Source organism: Diabrotica undecimpunctata, chromosome 9 (assembly GCF_040954645.1).
Source record: "Diabrotica undecimpunctata isolate CICGRU chromosome 9, icDiaUnde3, whole genome shotgun sequence".
In the NCBI taxonomy this organism is placed as follows: domain Eukaryota; kingdom Metazoa; phylum Arthropoda; class Insecta; order Coleoptera; family Chrysomelidae; genus Diabrotica; species Diabrotica undecimpunctata.
Window position 1 is genome coordinate 4,780,858 of NC_092811.1, and position 18,769 is coordinate 4,799,626.

The following is an 18,769-nucleotide window of genomic DNA, read 5'->3' on the forward strand; positions in this document are numbered from 1 at the left end:
TCCCATTGGAGAGAAGTCTATAACAGCTTTAAAAAGGTCTAGAACAGCGTAGGGTAGGCCTAAAACAGATTAAATTAGGTTAACATATTTGAAACCTGTTATAAGCGTTTCTAGACTTTTAAAACCACTTCTAAATCTATTTAAATCAGAGCTGTTATTGGGGGTTGTTCAAATTTAATCAGAGTACAGTACAACCTTGATACTCCGACGTTTTCCAATCCGACACGCTCGTCCGGCGCACCTCCCCTTAAGGTCGAGAGCACAAAACGCTGACTCTAGAAGATAAATGGGATAATATTAAGAGATGCGAGTGTGGTGAAACTCCGACTGCGATATCTAGATTCTATGATATTGGACGTACTACAGTATACGACATTATGAAAAACAAAGATAAAATCGAAAAATTTAGGAAATCTGTAGAGAATGATTCCAAGGACAGAAAAACCTTTCAAATGAGTGAATTTCCTGATGTTGAAGAAGCTCTGCACATCTGGTTTGAGCAACAACGAAGCAGGCAAGCTACTATTTCATGTGATATTTTAAAAAATAAAGCTCAGTTTTTTTTTATCATGAATTAACACAGAAAACTGATTTTCGTACTAGTGAAGGTTGGTTCAGTATCTTATATCTACTTTTTCATTAATTCTTTCAGCATATTTCTTGGCTATTATTTTCTTTTTCAATCACTTTTCATTTACCATCATTAAATAATAAAAACTACTTAAGATTGTAAGTATTGATTAATTTCCCATATACTGCTATTATGGATTCACATTAGCAACCTTTTCACCATTTTATAATTTATTTATGTAATATAAAACCTGCAGCTGCACATAGGAAGCAACATTTCAAAAGATTTCGGATAATGTGCAAAAAACCAACTATGACATAATACAGATAAGGTTGTGTAATGAATATCTTTGTTGCAAAACTATCTGTCAACTTACCAGTTATTAGTCAAACGATCAATCATTACCAGACGGGTGTTTAGTGACATATAACGATGATACGAAAAGCTCTTTCTATTATAAAAAGCGATGAAGGTGTTGTGGTGGGTGAAGTCGAAGAGGAATTCACTGTGGTACCTGCAGATAGAGCAGAAGAACTTGAGGTTCAAAGAATTAGATACAAAATAGTAAGTTTCTATCAATTAAAACTTTCTAATCAAGCAAAAAAATTTCATTTTGCACTTTTGACAATAGGTACTTCATCCCTTGTCGTAGATTGATATCTATTTCCTTGAAAAAGGCCTACATATCACGAAAAGCATCTTTTGATGTCTACTTTATATGATTTCTTTTTGTATCTTATATTCATCAGATTCTATCTCATACGGTTATTCTTAGGAACCACTTCCAAGTGTCAGATGACGTCTATCTTCAACCACCTTCTTTTTAACCCTTCCGTCTTCTTCTTCTTCTTCTTCCTTCTTGCATGTAGGCTTTAAAGTGTGATTCTTCTTCAATATTAGCCTAATAAATTGTTTAAATTATCGCACCATATTTTTCTTGGTGTGCCAATACTTCGTCAATTTGGTGATTTATCTCGTACTATTCGTACTATCCTATCCTCTGCCATTCTACTAATGTGTTCGTTCCACTCCTGTTTCCGTTTTCTCTCCCATCCATTTATGTCTTTTATATTGCATGCTCTGTTAATGCTTTCGCTTCTCTCCCTATCCAACAGACTTTTCCCTGATATTAGTCAGAGTATTTTCCTCTCTGTTGTTTCTAGTAGTTGTCTCGTATTAGATATTTCAAATCTTTTCTCCGCCGTGTATGTTAATTAGGTCTAATTGCTGCTTTATATCTTGTTTTTGTGTCTTGTCTTAGGTGTTTGTTCTTCCAGATTTGTTGTTTGTTTCTTAGTAGTTCCGTAGTAAATTTCTTTAAGCTAAAAATCTAAACTTTGCAACATAGCAAGAATGATTTTTTGCGAATTTTTGATATTAGTTTAACATTTTCAAAATGCACAGTTTGGGCACACCAGGATGTCCTCATTTGAGGACATCGTGAGCCTATGGAGTAAAAGGAAACTTTCGTTTCTATCACCTAGTCCAAATTCCCAACGTATTCGTCAATTTTTCCTCTCCAGACTTTAGCATTAAAGTCCCCCATTACTATTGAAATGTCTTCTTTTTAATAGATCTTAAAATTGTGTCTAACTCCATGTAAAAATGTTCTATCTCCTCTTCATACTTATCCGCTGTTGGTGTGTATACTTGAATTAAGTTAACTAGTTGTTTGTCTTCAGCTGAACCATTATCACTCTCTCTGAGTAAAAAAAAATAAGGCCTTTTTGGTTATAAGTTTGCCGGTGTCTGGCCATTATATTTATGCCGAGTATATTTATTTCCATTCTGGTCATTTCTTGTATTAAATTCTCTAATTTTCCTGGCTCGGTACAAGCTTCTTACATTCCATGTTGCAAAGCTTATTGGTCTACATTTGTGTTTTCTTAGACGTGGAATTTTAATATCTAAACGAGGATTTTTGGCGCTGGATATAACAGTCATAAGTAACTATAGAAACCTATATTTCTATTGTCCAGGAATAGGATGTCCATAATCGGGGACAATATGTTACAAGGGTAAAAACGCATGGAGCTACGTACAAAAAATTGTAGAATTGGTTGTCCTCAATTAAGGACACGGTGAACAGAGACAGTCCATTGTCAGAGATTTCTTAGCAATTGTAATATTTTCCTACTTAGTCGTCCTTTTCCCTCAATCTTTGTTTTACTATCAGTTGATCAATTTTTTACCAAAGTAGTTCAATATGAGCTTCAATTTGATATCAATGCACAATATCGGAAAGAAATACTGTACAAATATAAATAATAATAATAGTATAAGTTTTTGGGACGTATAGCACTGGTTTCTAATGTCTTTCTTGATATTTAAAATTTCGTTCTTTGTTTTCAGTGTACACCCACTGTCTACCCCGCCGATCCCTTCGATCCTGTGGCAGATGCCGCCACCTTGAAGAAGGCCATGAAAGGTTTCGGCACCGACGAGAAAGCCATCATCGACGTCCTGGCCCGTAGAGGCATCGTCCAACGTCTCGAGATCGCCGAAACCTTCAAGACCTCCTACGGCAAAGACCTCGTCTCCGAATTGAAGAGCGAATTAGGAGGCAAGTTCGAGGATGTAATGGTAGCCCTCATGACTCCACTGCCACAATTGTATGCCAAAGAACTGCACGATGCCGTAGCCGGAGCGGGTACCGATGAAGAGGCCATCATCGAGATTTTGTGCACCTTGTCCAACTACGGAATCCGTACCATCGCACAATTTTACGAACAAAGTGAGTACATTTTTTTAATTAGTCTTAATTTTCCTTCTTTATTGATTTTAGACACATTGCCTGTGTTAAAAGTATCAAAAATGTATTCATACATATATATTAATTTCTCCTTTATTCCGTCTCAGTAATGACTATACCCAGTCATTTCCAGGTAAATTGTTTTTGAAAAGAGACCCTGGGCATCCAAGTCGACCCTTGGCATCCAAAACACTTTTGGTTAAATATTTTATTTATATCTCGTAAGCCAAGGGGAAATCACTCGCTGCATATTACATCACGCGCTATATAATGGTTTTTTTCTTCGTTCGCTGTATACGCGCTGTATAACCATTTTTTTCAAAAGAAAGCACCAATTTAAGATTTCTTCAGAAAAAATGTTATCAAATTCGCCACCGGTGGAGATCAATTGGTCCTACAGATCTGATGAAATTAACCCCATTGTGAATTTTTAAATTTCCCGCGTAAATTATGATACCCTGAAAAAGAGTGTTACATGTGTTGACAGAGAACATGTAACTATTAAGATAATTGAATAAAATCGCACATTTTTTTGTAGTTTTTCTCAGGCAACGGAAAGTTAGGAAGCTAAAGAAACTTATCAAAAATATAGTCATAATTTAAACAAGCTTTTTTCAATAAAAAAATATACTGACTTCAACTAAACAATCACAGTTTTCACGCTAGTGTTTCCTAACTAAAGCGACGTTGCCAACCGTTTGTTAACCCTTAACTACCATGGCCAAAAATAGTAACATTTGTACCATGGCAGGGTCAAATTTGACCCCCCATTGTTTTTTGTGTCAAAAAATATTCTTTTTTTAACTTGTTTTATTTTAAATTATTTTGTTTACAGCTACTTTTACATTTATATAAAAATAAACGAATTTGGTAAATTAGATAGAACTTTATTAAAAAAAAAACTTTTGTATTCAGTCAAATTAACATAGCTATGCACTTTCTCGAATTATAAGAAAAATAATAACAATGTTCAGTTTTTTTATATCCAATGGTGAAATCTAGGTATCATAGCTCCTACCTAAAATAAAAAAAATCGATTTAGATTTCGTATCTCAAAAATGAAAAGCATGATTTTACCTTAATTTTCAACACAGCTTATGCATAACGTCTTTATGCGGGAATGATTTTTGCAAATAAAATCTCGACATTTATCGCACGATGAGCTTTCTTTCTTTTGGTTTTTGGAATATGGACATATTTTACACCTTCCCCTCTTTTTTCGTCGTTGTGGCTCTGGATTTGCGACAGGCATTGGTTCCTGAAGTCCGGAAACTTTAAAAATGGCACTACGAATTTCTCTCGGTAAACAAGTTTGCTGAGCTCTACGAGTTAAATGGGCCTTAATAAGTTCTTGACCTAAAGTGGTTAGAAACAATCTTCTTTCCATTATTTGATTTTGCTGAACTCCATTAAAAATTACGTTAGCATTTAATCCTGCAATGTCCAAAATGCGAAACCATATTACTTGAGGCCATCTACGAGTTCTTCTGCCAGTTTTATATCATACACATTTCTTATCCAATTAATCCACCCCACCTTTTGTCTCGTTGTAAAAATTTATAATCTCTGGCTTTCCATTAACCATTGTATTGGAATGATGCATAGTTGACACTAACAACACTGCACGATTTTTCTTAGGAACAAATGATACAAGGCTCTCGCTTCCTGTAAAACCAAATAAGGCAGAATTAGGTGGCCTGTTTTTTTGGGGTTGAAATTCAGCAGGAACCTCTCTTTTATTTCTTTTTAGAGTTCCAACATATGAAATTTTATGGCTTCTCAGTTCTTTTATGAGCTCAATGGACGAAAACCAATTATCTGCTGTTATGTTTCTATTTGTACCAGAAATTGGTGGAATAAGTGTCAAAACATCTAGAGTGGGGATGGATAACTTTTTTGGATTTGCTCTGCGTGTATCTTTTCCAGTATATATAGAACCATTTAGCAAATAATCTGTCTTAGAGTCTACTAAACACTGCATTTTCAGACCGTATTTGTCTGGCTTATTTTTGAGATACATCCTGAATTGGCACCTTCCTCTAAATGCAATAAGCATTTCATCTATTGTGAGATATTCACCACAGCTATAATTGGACTGGCAATTAATTATAAACATATTAAAAATATTGGATATAGCTGCCAGTTTATCTCCGTGTGCAATATGTTCTTGTCTAGTAGCTGGGTCGTCAAAACAAAGGCTTGCAAGCAAAAAATAAAATCGGTTTAGTGACATGGTTGCTCGAAATATATCACGGTCAGTACCATTCGTAGCAAATAAAGACCTTAAATCTTCATTATTGGATTTAAATACCCCAGCTAAATATAATAAGCCTAAGAAGGCCTTTAATTCAATTATGTCAAGATGATTGGTATATTGACACGATAAATTGTGTAAATTATATTTAGAAGCCATATTAGTTATTCGTTCATTGGTTTTCTCAAGAATTTCTTGCAATATATCGTGGCTAATAATACATTCCCAAGCATCAACTGGTTTCTCTGGTATACTAGCTCGAGCTTTTCCAATAACACCAGGTAAATGACTAATTAAATTATGCTTACGTGTACGAGAAAAGGTGGGAGAAGTTTTAGACCACTTGTACCTATTTTTGCCATAAAACACATCCCTTGAGTCAGCTATATCACTTTCTTCACCCGAATATTCACTACCAGTTTCGGAATTATTAGTTTGCCAATTTTTTTCGTCATCATCGTCCCATTCCTCTTCACTGTCTGTTTCGTGATCACTGTGTTCACTAGCCTGGTCTAAAAACTCACTGTCACTATCTAGTCCATTGTCCATAATTTTTTGTCCCTCCTCTTTAAGTTCTTTCTGTGTCAGAGGACGTTTATTGCGACTACACCCCGCCATTTCAAATTACTCGTTAATTGCACTAGAAACACTTATACCATAAGCGGGTCAAAATTGACCCTATGCGTGCCTAACTCTGCAGTAGTAACAGATAAACTAACGGAATTTTCGTAGATCGATAAATCACCTACCGGTCGAAGATTAGCAGAAAGCGCGCAATGCTCAATCTATGTTTCGGTAGCGAAACTTGGCATTAAAAACGCGGGGGGTCAATTTTGACCCCGCCATGGTACTTAAGGGTTAAGCTTCTTAAGATTTCATTGAAAATTAAAACATTCAGAATCATTCGCAATTATCAATTTCGACCCTTTGGATCAATTTCACCCCATTTTACGGTATTTAAACATGTTCTTTTGTTGGATTATTTTATAATCAAACATTACAATTTTACCTTTCTTCAAATGTGAACGAATTTGTGTTTTTAAACGAAAGAATACTTTCCAGTCTATCTGTGAAAAAATTATAGATTTAACGTAAAAATTAAAAAGGTACGTCTTCAAGGATTTGTCATCAGCTATCCCTCATATACCTTTTAGAATCTTCAAAATCCCGTATAAGATTTTTTCAGCTGTTTTTTTTTCTTCACTGGCCTAGAATTTCTCTCGCGGCAGATTATCATGTACGCATAGTTTCTGGTAGGTAGCGTTTCCAGTCCAGCAATCGGAATGAGCATTCACATTTTCATACATAGAATATTTCAGTTTGATACGATGAAGATGTGTTCTCGCTTTTCGCGACAAAAATTATGTGCAATTGCTCTTCTACTTGACGATGAAGAAAGAAAAACTGTAGTAAAAAGAAACTTGTAGTATCAATCTGTAAATATCAAACCAAAGAGTATTTTAAAAAAAAGAAGAAGTATCACTTCTGTGCAAAAGTAAAATTGTTTATCACTTCCGTGTTTAATTGTCACAAAGTAATGAAAACACGTGCATAAATGACAAAATAGCCTCGAAAATTATTTTTAATACTCTGTATCAAAATCAAACAAATACCTAAATTAACAACGAGGGGAAAACGACGGACTTCTAATTCACATTATCCATACTAACAGTACCAACAGGTTTCAACTCGAATTTTTCATATTTAAAACATTATATTTTTCGGAAACTAAATGATATGGGCTGGAAACACAACGTGCATGATGATATGCCATACACAGACAACATTATCGAGGCAATACAAACACCCCTTTAACACATGTTTTCGTATATAATCCCGAAAGAAGTGTTTTTTCATAAGCCATATTTTTTTATTGCTCATTTATATCGTTCTAATTTCTTTGCGAAGCAGAAAAACTTTTCGAGAACATTTTTAATCTAGAAAGAAGCGTTGTGGGCTTCGATATTACTATCTAAATCCGTAACTGTAGTGTGTAGTGTTGGTTTCTAAATTTAGCATCACTCCAGCGCTAAAATATTAAAATATTGATTCGCTGGTCGATTTAAAAAAAAAACTATCATCTTTTTAACTTTCTAAACCATACGAGGAAGGGAAAAACACGAAAATCATTGTCGTTGAGGAACTTATGAGATCGAAAGAATATGAACTTTATTATATTATCACATTATTATTAAAGAATGATTACCAAATCTAGCTAAAAGGTGTGATTCATCTCTTTCCCATTGAAACTTTTGTTTAAAGAATGCTCTTGTTAGTAGAGAGACGAATTCATCTTTTTAATACATTTTTTGTTTACAACTGCAAAAAATGGATGACTTCTTCGTTACTTGTAGGACATAAATAGCACCTTGTTCGTTTATTTTGGATGTTATCAATTTGATCAAGCTGGAGAGGGAGTGGTTCTTGAACGCCAGCAATTCTTCTAATTGTTCCTAGCAACTCACGGTTAATCCTTGGATTATTTAGTCGCCGCAATAGGTGAGGCTTTATTAAATTGTCCCCGACATTTTTATAAAATTAAAACGGGAAATTTCAGTTGATGGATTACGAGATTCATAGATAATATAGATATTTGATGTAGTTATGTCCAACAGTGTATAAAACATGGCCATCGGCCAACGACGGGTTCTTCTATTTGACGAATAGTTGGAACACTTTTGGTCTAATGAATCCACTCCACTCTTTGTAGAATTGTAAAACTTCTCTGTTTGATTTTTTTAAAGTTCCAACAAATAATGTCAAACCCCTTTTCTTTAATTCGGTACATAACTCTATAATCTGCGATAACATTTCTGTCGCTTTGTTTTATTGGTTTGCAGAGGCGCATCACAAACTGTGAAGGTATACTAAATTTTGTGTCAGATTCGAATAGACCTCACCCATCGCTATTTTTTTCACAGTTTAAGTAAGCATTATAAATATAGTTGGTTCGCGCGTCAGTAAGGCACATACTTGTATTTATATTTTAAAAGCTGACTAACATTTCATCAATACAGGCACTAATCCAGTTGTTTACATTTTCTGACAGTTTTTGACAACTTCTTTGAATATTTCATCAATAACTGCAGCAGGATTTTCTATTTTTCTCTATTCTGGAAGTTTTATCATAAAACCGCAGGTATAAAAGTAAAGTAAACAATCTTTTCTTACTCATAGTACTCCGAAAAATGTCGAAAAAGGTCAAAAGTGCCTTTGCTAATACTACTTAGAAGTAAAAGACCTAAGAATGCATCAAATTCTATTTTATCAACATCAGCTAATTCAGGTTTCTTCGGATCTTTCCATATAGTTTTGTATAAATGTAGCTGTTGGTTAATACAACATGTATACAATGCATGTGAAAGGTACGGACTGCAAATGAATCTCAAGAAAACGAAATCAATGATATTCTCAAAAAAACCACAAAATGTAGATAACCTGATCATCAATAATACAACGATCGAAAGAGTAACAACATATAAATATTTAGTAACGTGGCTAACCGAAGATGGAGATCAAACAAAAGAAATCAGATCTAGAATAGAAATGGCAAGAAACACGTTCATAAAATTGAAGAACTTACTTTGCAACCGTAACCTTAATCTAGAGATCCGCACAAGAATGCTACGTTGTTACGTTTTTTCTACTTTACCATACGGCATGGAAGCGTGGACAATAAAACAGTCTGAAATCAAAAAATTAAACTCCTTTGAGATGTGGTACTACAGGAGAATCCACAGAATATCGTGCACTGAAAAAGTAACTAATATAGAGGTGTTACAAAGAATGAAGAAAGATTGTGAAGTCATAAAAACTGTTAAAATTAGAAAGATTCAATATCTGGGTCATATAATCATCATCATTGGCTTTTACAACTCTTCGTGAGTTTTTGCCGCGTTTACTATTGCCTTCCATTGATTCCGATCCTGTGCTATTATTTCCCATGGTCTTACTTCCATCTTCTCCAGGTCTTCCCTGACTGCGTCTTTCCACCTTTTTCTAGGCCTTCCTGTCGATCTTCTACCATCTGGTCTTTCCCAAAACACATTGCTAATCAGTCTGTCGTCATCACTCCGTACCACGTGGCCTGCCCATCTTAATCTATTGGCTTTTATGTATCTTACGATGTTTCCTTTCCCGAAGAGAGTCTCTATTTCATTGTTGTATCTGTTCCTCCATTCATTTGTCACGCTGTCCCTGCAAGGACCATATATAATTCGCAGGATTTTGCGTTCCCACACTAATAGCTTATTGATTTCTTTCTTTCTCAATGTCCATGTTTCACTTCCATATGTCACTGCTGGTCGTATTATGGTTTTGTACATTTGGATTTTGGCACGCCTTGAGAGAAGGTTTGACCTCATTAGATGTTGAATGGCAAAGAATGATTTATTCCCCGCCAGTATTCGTATTTCAACCTCCCTTTCTCCGGTGTTTTCACTGGTAATTGTTGCTCCTAGGTATTTGAATTCTTTGACCACCTCAAAATTATGATCGTTTATGGTAATGTTTTGTCTTATTCGCTGTCGTTCCTTTTTTGATACGACCACGTATTTAGTTTTTTCTTCGTTTATTTTCAGGCCTACGCTTAGTGTTGCTTCTTCAAAGTTCGATACTATATCCTTAACTTCCAGTGTTGTCTGTGCTACTGCATCTACATCATCTGCAAATGCGAGAATAATCTTTGCTCCTCTGGCAGTCATGTCTGGTTTGACTCTGGTATAGATTTTTCGCATTGCATATTCCAATGCTAGGTTAAATAGTAATGGGGACAGCGGGTCTCCCTGTCTGAGTCCGGTGCTTATGCCGAAAGCCTTTGAAGTTTTGCCTCCTATTCTAATTTGTGCAAAGGAATTGTTGACACACATTCGCGCAATCATGGTCAGCTTCTTTGGTACGCCTAACTCCATCATTGCACTCCACAGTTTTAAGCGATCTATGGAATCATTTGCTTGTTTGAAATCTATGAAGATCTGGTGTACTTCTTTATTATATTACCAATACTTTTCTAGCATTTGTCTGATAGTAAATATTTGGTCGATTGTTGATCTTCCAGGCCTAAAGCCGCATTGGTAATCGCCAATAATTTCCTCTGTATATGGCAGTAATCGTTTTAGTACAACTGAAGCTAATATCTTATATGTAGTACCGATTAGTGAGATTCCCCTGTAGTTGCCACATGTATCCTTTCTGCCTTTTTATGTATTGGCACGATAATACAGCCACTCCATTCTTTTGGCATTATTTCTTCTTCTCTTCTTCTCATATAATGAGGGGCGAGAAGTACGTATTACATTAGAATTATTTAGAAGCGCGGCCAATAAAATTAAAATAGCGATGATGATTTCCAACCTCCGATAGGAGAAGGAACCTGAAGAAGAAGAAGAAGCTGTTGGTTGGTATATGTGATAATTGTGGCAATAAATGTATCTGAAAATAATAGTCGCCACACCTCTAAGGGACCATCTGCATCTCCTAGAGTCTTCGCCTCATTACATGCTCCCGGTAAATGCATAACATGTTTATGAGCTCGTATTCTAACATTAGCAGATGGAGCTTTTTTAGCCCATTTGTAGCGATTTTTTCCACGTAAATATCGTGACTGAATAACTGATTCTGAAAAATCTTTAGTTGGTTCAACTTTCGCTTCGTCTTTTCTCAAATGCGTGTCATCAACAGATAAACTTTGGTCACCTTGTTCATCAGCAGATTGTAACCTCGGAAACCTTTTTTAGATGGTGCTAGAAAGATCACCAATGGAGACACTGCGGACGGCAGCCAGATGGTTGGTGGAGAGCGAGTCGTGGGTTCGAAACTAGCTTTTAGAACCAGGAATGGGTCCAACGGACGAAATAAGTAAAGATACGATAGGAGATATTAGAAAAAGATACAGAAATAAACAAAAAGATAGATGGGTAAAATTACCAAAGATAAGATAAGATAGGGAACAGGGCGCCACTTAATTTTTTGGGGTTTAAGGAGAAAATTAAGAAACCTTAGAAAAGAAAAGAGATAAGGAAAGATATTTAGGTTCAGAGATCAAACCCAAGAAAAGATATCACAGTTAATTATTGAATAAATTTGGTCAACACTCTACATAAACAAAAAATAAATATATAAGGTATTACACTTACTTACCTACGAAACTTAATAAGCCTGATCTTTCTACCGGTCAAAGGTATAGTTATATTTAAAGGTAAAAAGCAAATATATCAGGGAACTTTGTTAGGAGTTGACAAATAAAATACATACATAAAACAATAACAATATATTAAACCACAACAAAATTACGACGCTGCTGAATGCAACACAAGTAATAAAAATACACAAACAACTATGAAATGGTGGTAGGTATACATATAAAAAAATAGCAGAAATATAATTAGAAAATACCTTTACAAAGATATAAGTATAACACAATCATGCACAAATAAAGTTTTGGCGTATCTCGAGATATTACAGCAAAAAATGAATAAAAAATTATAACAAACACAAGAGATAACAAAAATTAATAAAATCTAAATTTACAAAAATACAGAAAGATTACAGAAATGAAAACATAAAAATTTAACCAAACCGCACTTGATTAAGTCGATTATTTGGTTCGTAACAAAAAAAAATATAGAATGTTCTTTAATTGACTGCAAAATTCAGTAGCTACTCTCAACTACATTTGAAGACATGTATGAATTTGAGATACGTCCAGATAATGGAAGATGATATGATTCCATACCATGTTACTTGCCCAGATAGGTGGAGATATTAAGATTATGTCAACTTACAGTAATTATTCCTGACGACTGCTGCTTTAATTCACTGAAGTTAATACTGAACTTGTATTAAACACTGAATTTATGACTATATTTAATCTAATATAGTATAGGATCAAAAAACTCAAAATAACAAGTGTATACACACTTATAAAGAAAATGCACAGAGACGGTAAGGTAGCAGATACGATAATGTGAGTAAGCGTCTTAACTCGACGAATGACCACCGATAAGTGACTAGGTTCCTCTAAAATTTTACCAAATTACCCAAGAAAAAGAAGGGATATCTCCCCTCAAAAATCATAGGCCAGTTGTATGTATTTCTGAGAAGATAAGGTTATAACGGCTATCGGAAAGTTCGAGGTAATTTGGCACGTGATAAAATATGAAATCCCGAGATTGGGTCTTTGCAGAAAAATTACTATACGAGCCTTCGGAATATTTACAAATCTATCATAAAAGACCCGGATTAAGACGGAAAGGATTAAAAACCTTTCTTACGCAAGGAAATTCCGGGCATTCAATAAAATTTTGAAGACGGTAAACCGAACATAAGCGTATCATCACGGGGGTAAAAGGAATAAAAATAATTAATATTTTAATTATATAAAAAAATGTTACAAGATTGCTCAGAGTCACTTTCATGATTGCTGAGAATCCAGTCCTCATCTTTAACATTTTCACTTTCATTTTCCTAAGCGCCACTGTCCATCAGTTCTTTACTCAATCATCATCATCCTAAGTGGCTCGACAATCCGTTGTAGATCTTGCCCTGCTCACAAAGAAGTCACCACTCCTGTCAATTCCTGGCAATTTCCCTCCTCTGACCCATCATCAATTCATCTCCTTCGTGGTCGTCTTCTACTTTGTGCCTTCTGTGTCCAGCCCATCTAGTTCTCTGCACTTTAACGAATGTCACAATATCTGAATCGGTGTATAACTGATATAGTTCAAAGTTGTATCTTCGACGCCATATCAGGGATGTCCAAGTACCACAAATTGTCGTGAAGATACTGAGAAATAAAGAGCAACTAACTATCTAATGTTAAGAAGGTACAGGTGGGGGAGAAGCAGTGCATGAATAAATAATTTGTCAGCACAAGTTTGTTTACCTACCTGGGTCAATATGACCCCACCTCCCCAGTTATGGGTTAATAATGCTTATTAAAAATGCTGTGTTTATTGAATTTTCTTTCTTATTTGTAATATGCATAAAAATCGTCGAATCTCTCACGCTGAATAAATTCTGTATGTACGAAATCCCTTCCTGAAAACATCTATTTTTCGAATCTCTAATACAGTGAGATAATTCTAAACAAATGTAAATTTTATTGCCACGGTTGAGCTGTTTGTATTAGTGTTTCAATGTTTTACGGTTTAACTAACTTATATAATTTTATTTTGGGAGGTGATGAACATCATGATTCAGTCGCAGTCGATGGTTTCGTTTCTGTTTCTGAACAATTTTTATGTCAAGGTTGTTGCGCGATGAGTTACCTACAAACCAGTAGATTTAAATTTTTATTTTGTGGTTTTAATATGTTTGAATATATTAGAATGCAAGACGCAAGACGAAGATATAAATAAATATTAACATCCTTCTGGGTTATTGTTACAAATAATTGTTGACTCATTCGTTCTTCTTGTTATTTGGTCTGTCGAAGGAAACAAAAAATGCCACAGTTTTTAGAATAAATTATGATAGATGAGATATAAATAACTATTTTTATTATATTCGTGAAATCCTTCTTACCTTTTTACGAGCTTCCCCGTATACAGTACGGTCGTGTTAATCCGAACGGATTAGGGGGAACGGGTTGTTCGGATGATCGCATCGTTCGGATGATCGCATCGTTCGGATGATCGCATCGTTCGGATTACCTATGACTTTTTTATTGGGAGAAGAAAAACTGCAAAAACGCAATGAAAATGAAGGAAAATGCTTTATGTATATTAATAAAATATTATATTATCACAATATATTTAATAAATACATATTATCTATATAAATTTCAATGGGGAGCAGTAAAAAATCTGTAATTTTTTTCTGGACGCCAGTCTCGACGTGTTGATCAAACGCACTGTCTCTTATACTCCTCAGCATCATGATCTCCTCGATGTTGTTAAGGCTGTCTTCTGCCCAACCGATGGCCGTGTTCAGGTCTTTAACAGCTTCAGCAGCAGAAGTTTTTGAATCAGTTGGTTCATCATCAACATCCTCCTCTTCCGTTTCTTTATTTTGAATGGCTCTTAAAATTTCTTCATGCAATTCTTGGGTACCAATTTCTTTGTCACAGCCACCTGATGCCCATTCTTGAACCTCAGATTCAGTAATTATAGTCGTGTTGCTTGAGCCAGCTGAGCGACAAGGGGTTGTTTTGGTTGGGCTCAAGTTTTTCCAAGAAAGTTGAATCAAACGTTATGAAATGGATGATCAACAATTTGCCAAATTGAAAACAATGTCCTTGATATTAACTTTCTTCAAAGCTACTACCAGATACGTTCCACTTTGCTCTTCAGCAAGAATGTTGGAGAGTTAAGCTTTTCGATAGCGCAGTTTTGTGTTCTGGATGACATTCTGGTCCATTGGTTGAATCATAGCTGTCGTGTTGGGTGGTAAGAATATGGTAAAAATTTTACCATTTTCACTACGAAGTTCATCAGCGGATGGATGACCAGGGCAGTTGTCCAGCAGCAACATTGCCTCCTGAGGGAGGTTCACACGTGTGAGATGGCGACGAATATCGGGGACGAATTCAGATTTGAACCAATTTAAGAACAAATCTCTTGTCACCCATGCACTTTTTTGCCCTCGATATCACACGGGAAGATAAACAGATTTGAATACACGAGGCTTGTTATCCGTCCTCACGACAAGAAAACGAAGTTTGTGAGTCCCTGAAGCATTTTTTGTTTGTTAAATCAAGTTCATTTGTTTTTGTAGTTGTTCGTTGTTTGTTAAGTCAACATCTATTTCTTTCTTCATTTTTCATAGTATTTCAACGTTTAAAAAGTTGTCTTCATAAGTTCTTAATTGCCCCTTCTATTAATAATTTTCATGAATTTTTTTTAAGTTGATGGTAGAGGCCATATTCTCCATCATGTACCTTAATATTTGATTCGCTCATCACTCTCTTTGCCTGTGTCCCTAATTACATTTTCAATAATTTCTATCTTTGGTCTTCCTCTGCAAGGATGAACGTTCTTCGCAGGGAAGCAATCTTCCAAAACTAAGATCTTGAGAAAGCATCATTTCCCTTCCAGTGATCATCATCGATGGAGATCGCTTCATGTTGGAACTTCTATGCTAGCAGGAAAAGAGGAGTTAAAGTAACCCAATCTTTTTGATTATCAGCGAAAAACATTGAAAGGTACTGACAAAGATTTATATTATGTCGTTCGACCATGGGGAGGCGTATTGCGAGTTTTCTTAATACCCAAGATTTTCATTAATTTTTGCCATAATTCTGATTCAAAATTTCGTCCTTCGGGTTCAATTTCTGCTCATTTTGAAAAATAATCCGTTGTGACCATTAAGTACTTGTTTTTCCCTCTCCGTCATTGGAAGAGTATCCAGAATATCTACTCTCCAAGACGTTCAAAAGGCTCTAAATTTTGAAAAATATTGTGCCAGTTTACTACGACTTTTTCTTCACCATTAGACCTTGTTTACCGTTACATAAATCGCATTTCTTGCATCAAAATCTTGTACATCTCGGCGGCAATTGATCTAATAAAATCTTTCTCACACCCTGGCAACCGTTTGTCGAAGTTGTTGCAACACACTTTTAATATTTTGGCAGTAACAATAAATTGTTGAACTGTACATACTCCATCGGGACTTTCCCACTTCCGATATAGTAGACCATTGGAAAGATACACAGATTCCCTTTGAGCCCAGTATACCTTTACAGTTTTGGTTTTACTATATTTGGTTTTTTCCTGCCAAAATAGGTCTTACCCCATTTTTAAGCAATTTTTACATGACTTTTAAGCCATTATCTTTCTTTTGTCCCTTTTTAATGTTTTTCAGGGAAGTCTGATCATTATCTTCTTTCTGTTTAACTGTGGTCATCTGGAACTTACTTCTTCAGTTAAATTCTTCTTTTCTTCAAGCCTTTTTGTCTACCCTTCTCTTTCACCTCCCTACGCTTCTCCTTTTCCTCTTCTGTGTCTAAAAACTCATGCGTGGTGCGAACATCACAATATATAGTATTGTAAAATGTTACTGAATTAATAATAACACACTAAACATATTTATTTTTAAGAGAATTTTTCATTATTTCACCATCGAGCACGTTATTTCATTGCAGCTATATAATTTTTATTACAGAAAAATCTACGCTTTTAATTTAAGTATGGCATTAACGATTTTACATTTAACAACGATTATTCAGAAAACTTTCCGCGATAAATATCTATAATTCGTGTAAATATTATTGTTACGATAAATATACTGGCCTAACTTTTATGACTAATTATTCTGTTTTATTGTAGAAATTTCGGTGGAAGTCTAGAACCAAAATTATGGTGAATGAGCCGGCCAAGCTTCTCGATCTTTCGATGCTGTTCTAGTATATCAGGATTTCGTATATAAATACAACATTTTTATATGGAGGAGTTAATAAAGAAGATTCGCGCTCGCGATATTTATGTTACGCTCGCCTAAATAAATTATGTGTATTATTTAGTGAGAAATAAACTTATATAAATTATCGTGCCTTTTAATAAATTAAAGTAGGAACAATATAATAAATTAGTAAAGACATTATAAATTAAAGACATAACAATTAATAAATTCACAACAAATGGTGTCAGAGTGAGATCGAACATAAATTAGACTTATAATAATAATACAAGTGTGATATAAAATAAATTGTGAAAATGGCTACGATTTATGAGCTGACAGTGACTAATTTAAGAAGACATCTTGAAGACAGAGAATTAGCTTCTACCGGAAAAAAGGCTGAGTTAGTCCAACGACTAAAGAACGCTTTGCTAGAAGAAGGACTAGATCCAGAGACTTATATATTTGAAGATGCTGTCCTCTCGTCGATTTCCAAAGTTTCCGGTGACATCGCATCATTAGAGAACAAAGTTTCCGGTGATATCGCATCATTAGAGAACAAAGTTTCTGGCGATATTTCGAAAGTTTCCGGCGACATCGCTTCTTTAGAAAGCAAAGTTTCTAACGAGATTTCTTCTCTGGAAAGCAAAGTTTCTGCTAACATCTCTAAAGTCACTTCTGAGATGTCTGCTCTTGACGATAGAGTGTCTTCGTTAAAAAACCAAGTTGCTGCCGATATGTTGGCCTTCGAAGAAAAGATATGGAAAGAGATGGAAAGGAAGATGGAGGAAACAGGGACAGCAGAGAGAGGAAACAATCCAATTAGAGTAGAGATAAAAGAAGACGAGACGAAATGTAAGTTGGAAACACGGCCGAAATTTGAAGGAAGTGGAAGTTCTGTGCATGTCAAAGTCCCAACTTTCGACGGAAAATCGTCATGGAACAACTACATGAAACAGTTCGAATCAGCTGCAAGAGCGAATGGATGGTCTGAAAAAGAAAAGGCTATAAACCTGACTATCGCTCTTCGAGGAGATGCCTTAGATGTGCTTCAGACCATAGCAGTAGAGGAGACCGATGATTTCGAACAACTGAAGAAGAGGTTAAATATGCGATATGGCCACGAACATTTGGAGCATGTATATCAGTCGCAGCTTAAAAATCGTAGACAGAAGAAAGATGAGGCTCTTCAAGAATATGAGGTAGATATTGCCAGATTAGTACGATATGCTTATCCAACAGCTCCCGAAGACATGATGGAAAAGTTGGCCGTTCAAACGTTTATTGATGGTCTTCGTGATCATGAAATGCAGAGAACACTACGATTAGCTCGTCACAAGACGCTGGTTGATGTCTTATCCGCCGCCCTCGAATACGAGTCAGCTACGCAGGCCTCTGGAGGATACAGTAAAGTTAGGACTGTAAAAGAGGAAGGAGATGAAGATAAACTTGACCAGCTCGTTAATATGATGAAAATTATTACATGCAAGAAAACGAAGACCATAAAATCAAGAAACTCACCATCAGGAAAACCAGAACGAGTTGGCTTTAGGGGAGCAGCTTCGACCCGGAACTTTTCCAAAGACCCTCTTATACTAATAGCTTCTTTGAAATGTCGTGAAGATAGTGTATATGTAGATGGAGAAATAAATGGTAAAAGACATACGTTGTTGGTGGATACCGGAGCGACCAGAACCATTATACGTCCAACAGTTATAAACAGCCGAAAGAAACTGTTACCAACGAGGTTGCGACTTCGGACCGCTACAGGTGAAAATGCCAACATTCATGGAGAAATCCAGGTACAATTGGGAATTGGAGCAGAAAAGTTTGTCCATACTGTTATAGTTGCTGA

At 35.5% G+C, this 18,769-nt stretch overlaps 1 protein-coding gene across 4 annotated transcripts in view; it reads left to right on the forward strand.

Moving 5' to 3' along the window:
• The window catches only part of AnxB9 (Annexin B9), a 75,163-nt gene that overhangs the window by 26,652 nt on the left and 29,742 nt on the right, over positions 1 to 18,769 (forward strand). For all 4 annotated transcript variants that reach the window (XM_072542596.1, XM_072542599.1, XM_072542597.1 and 1 more), the window contains exon 3: positions 2,924 to 3,305. In XM_072542596.1, the coding sequence (XP_072398697.1) occupies positions 2,924 to 3,305 (382 nt within the window). The remainder of the gene's footprint in view (positions 1 to 2,923; positions 3,306 to 18,769) is intronic.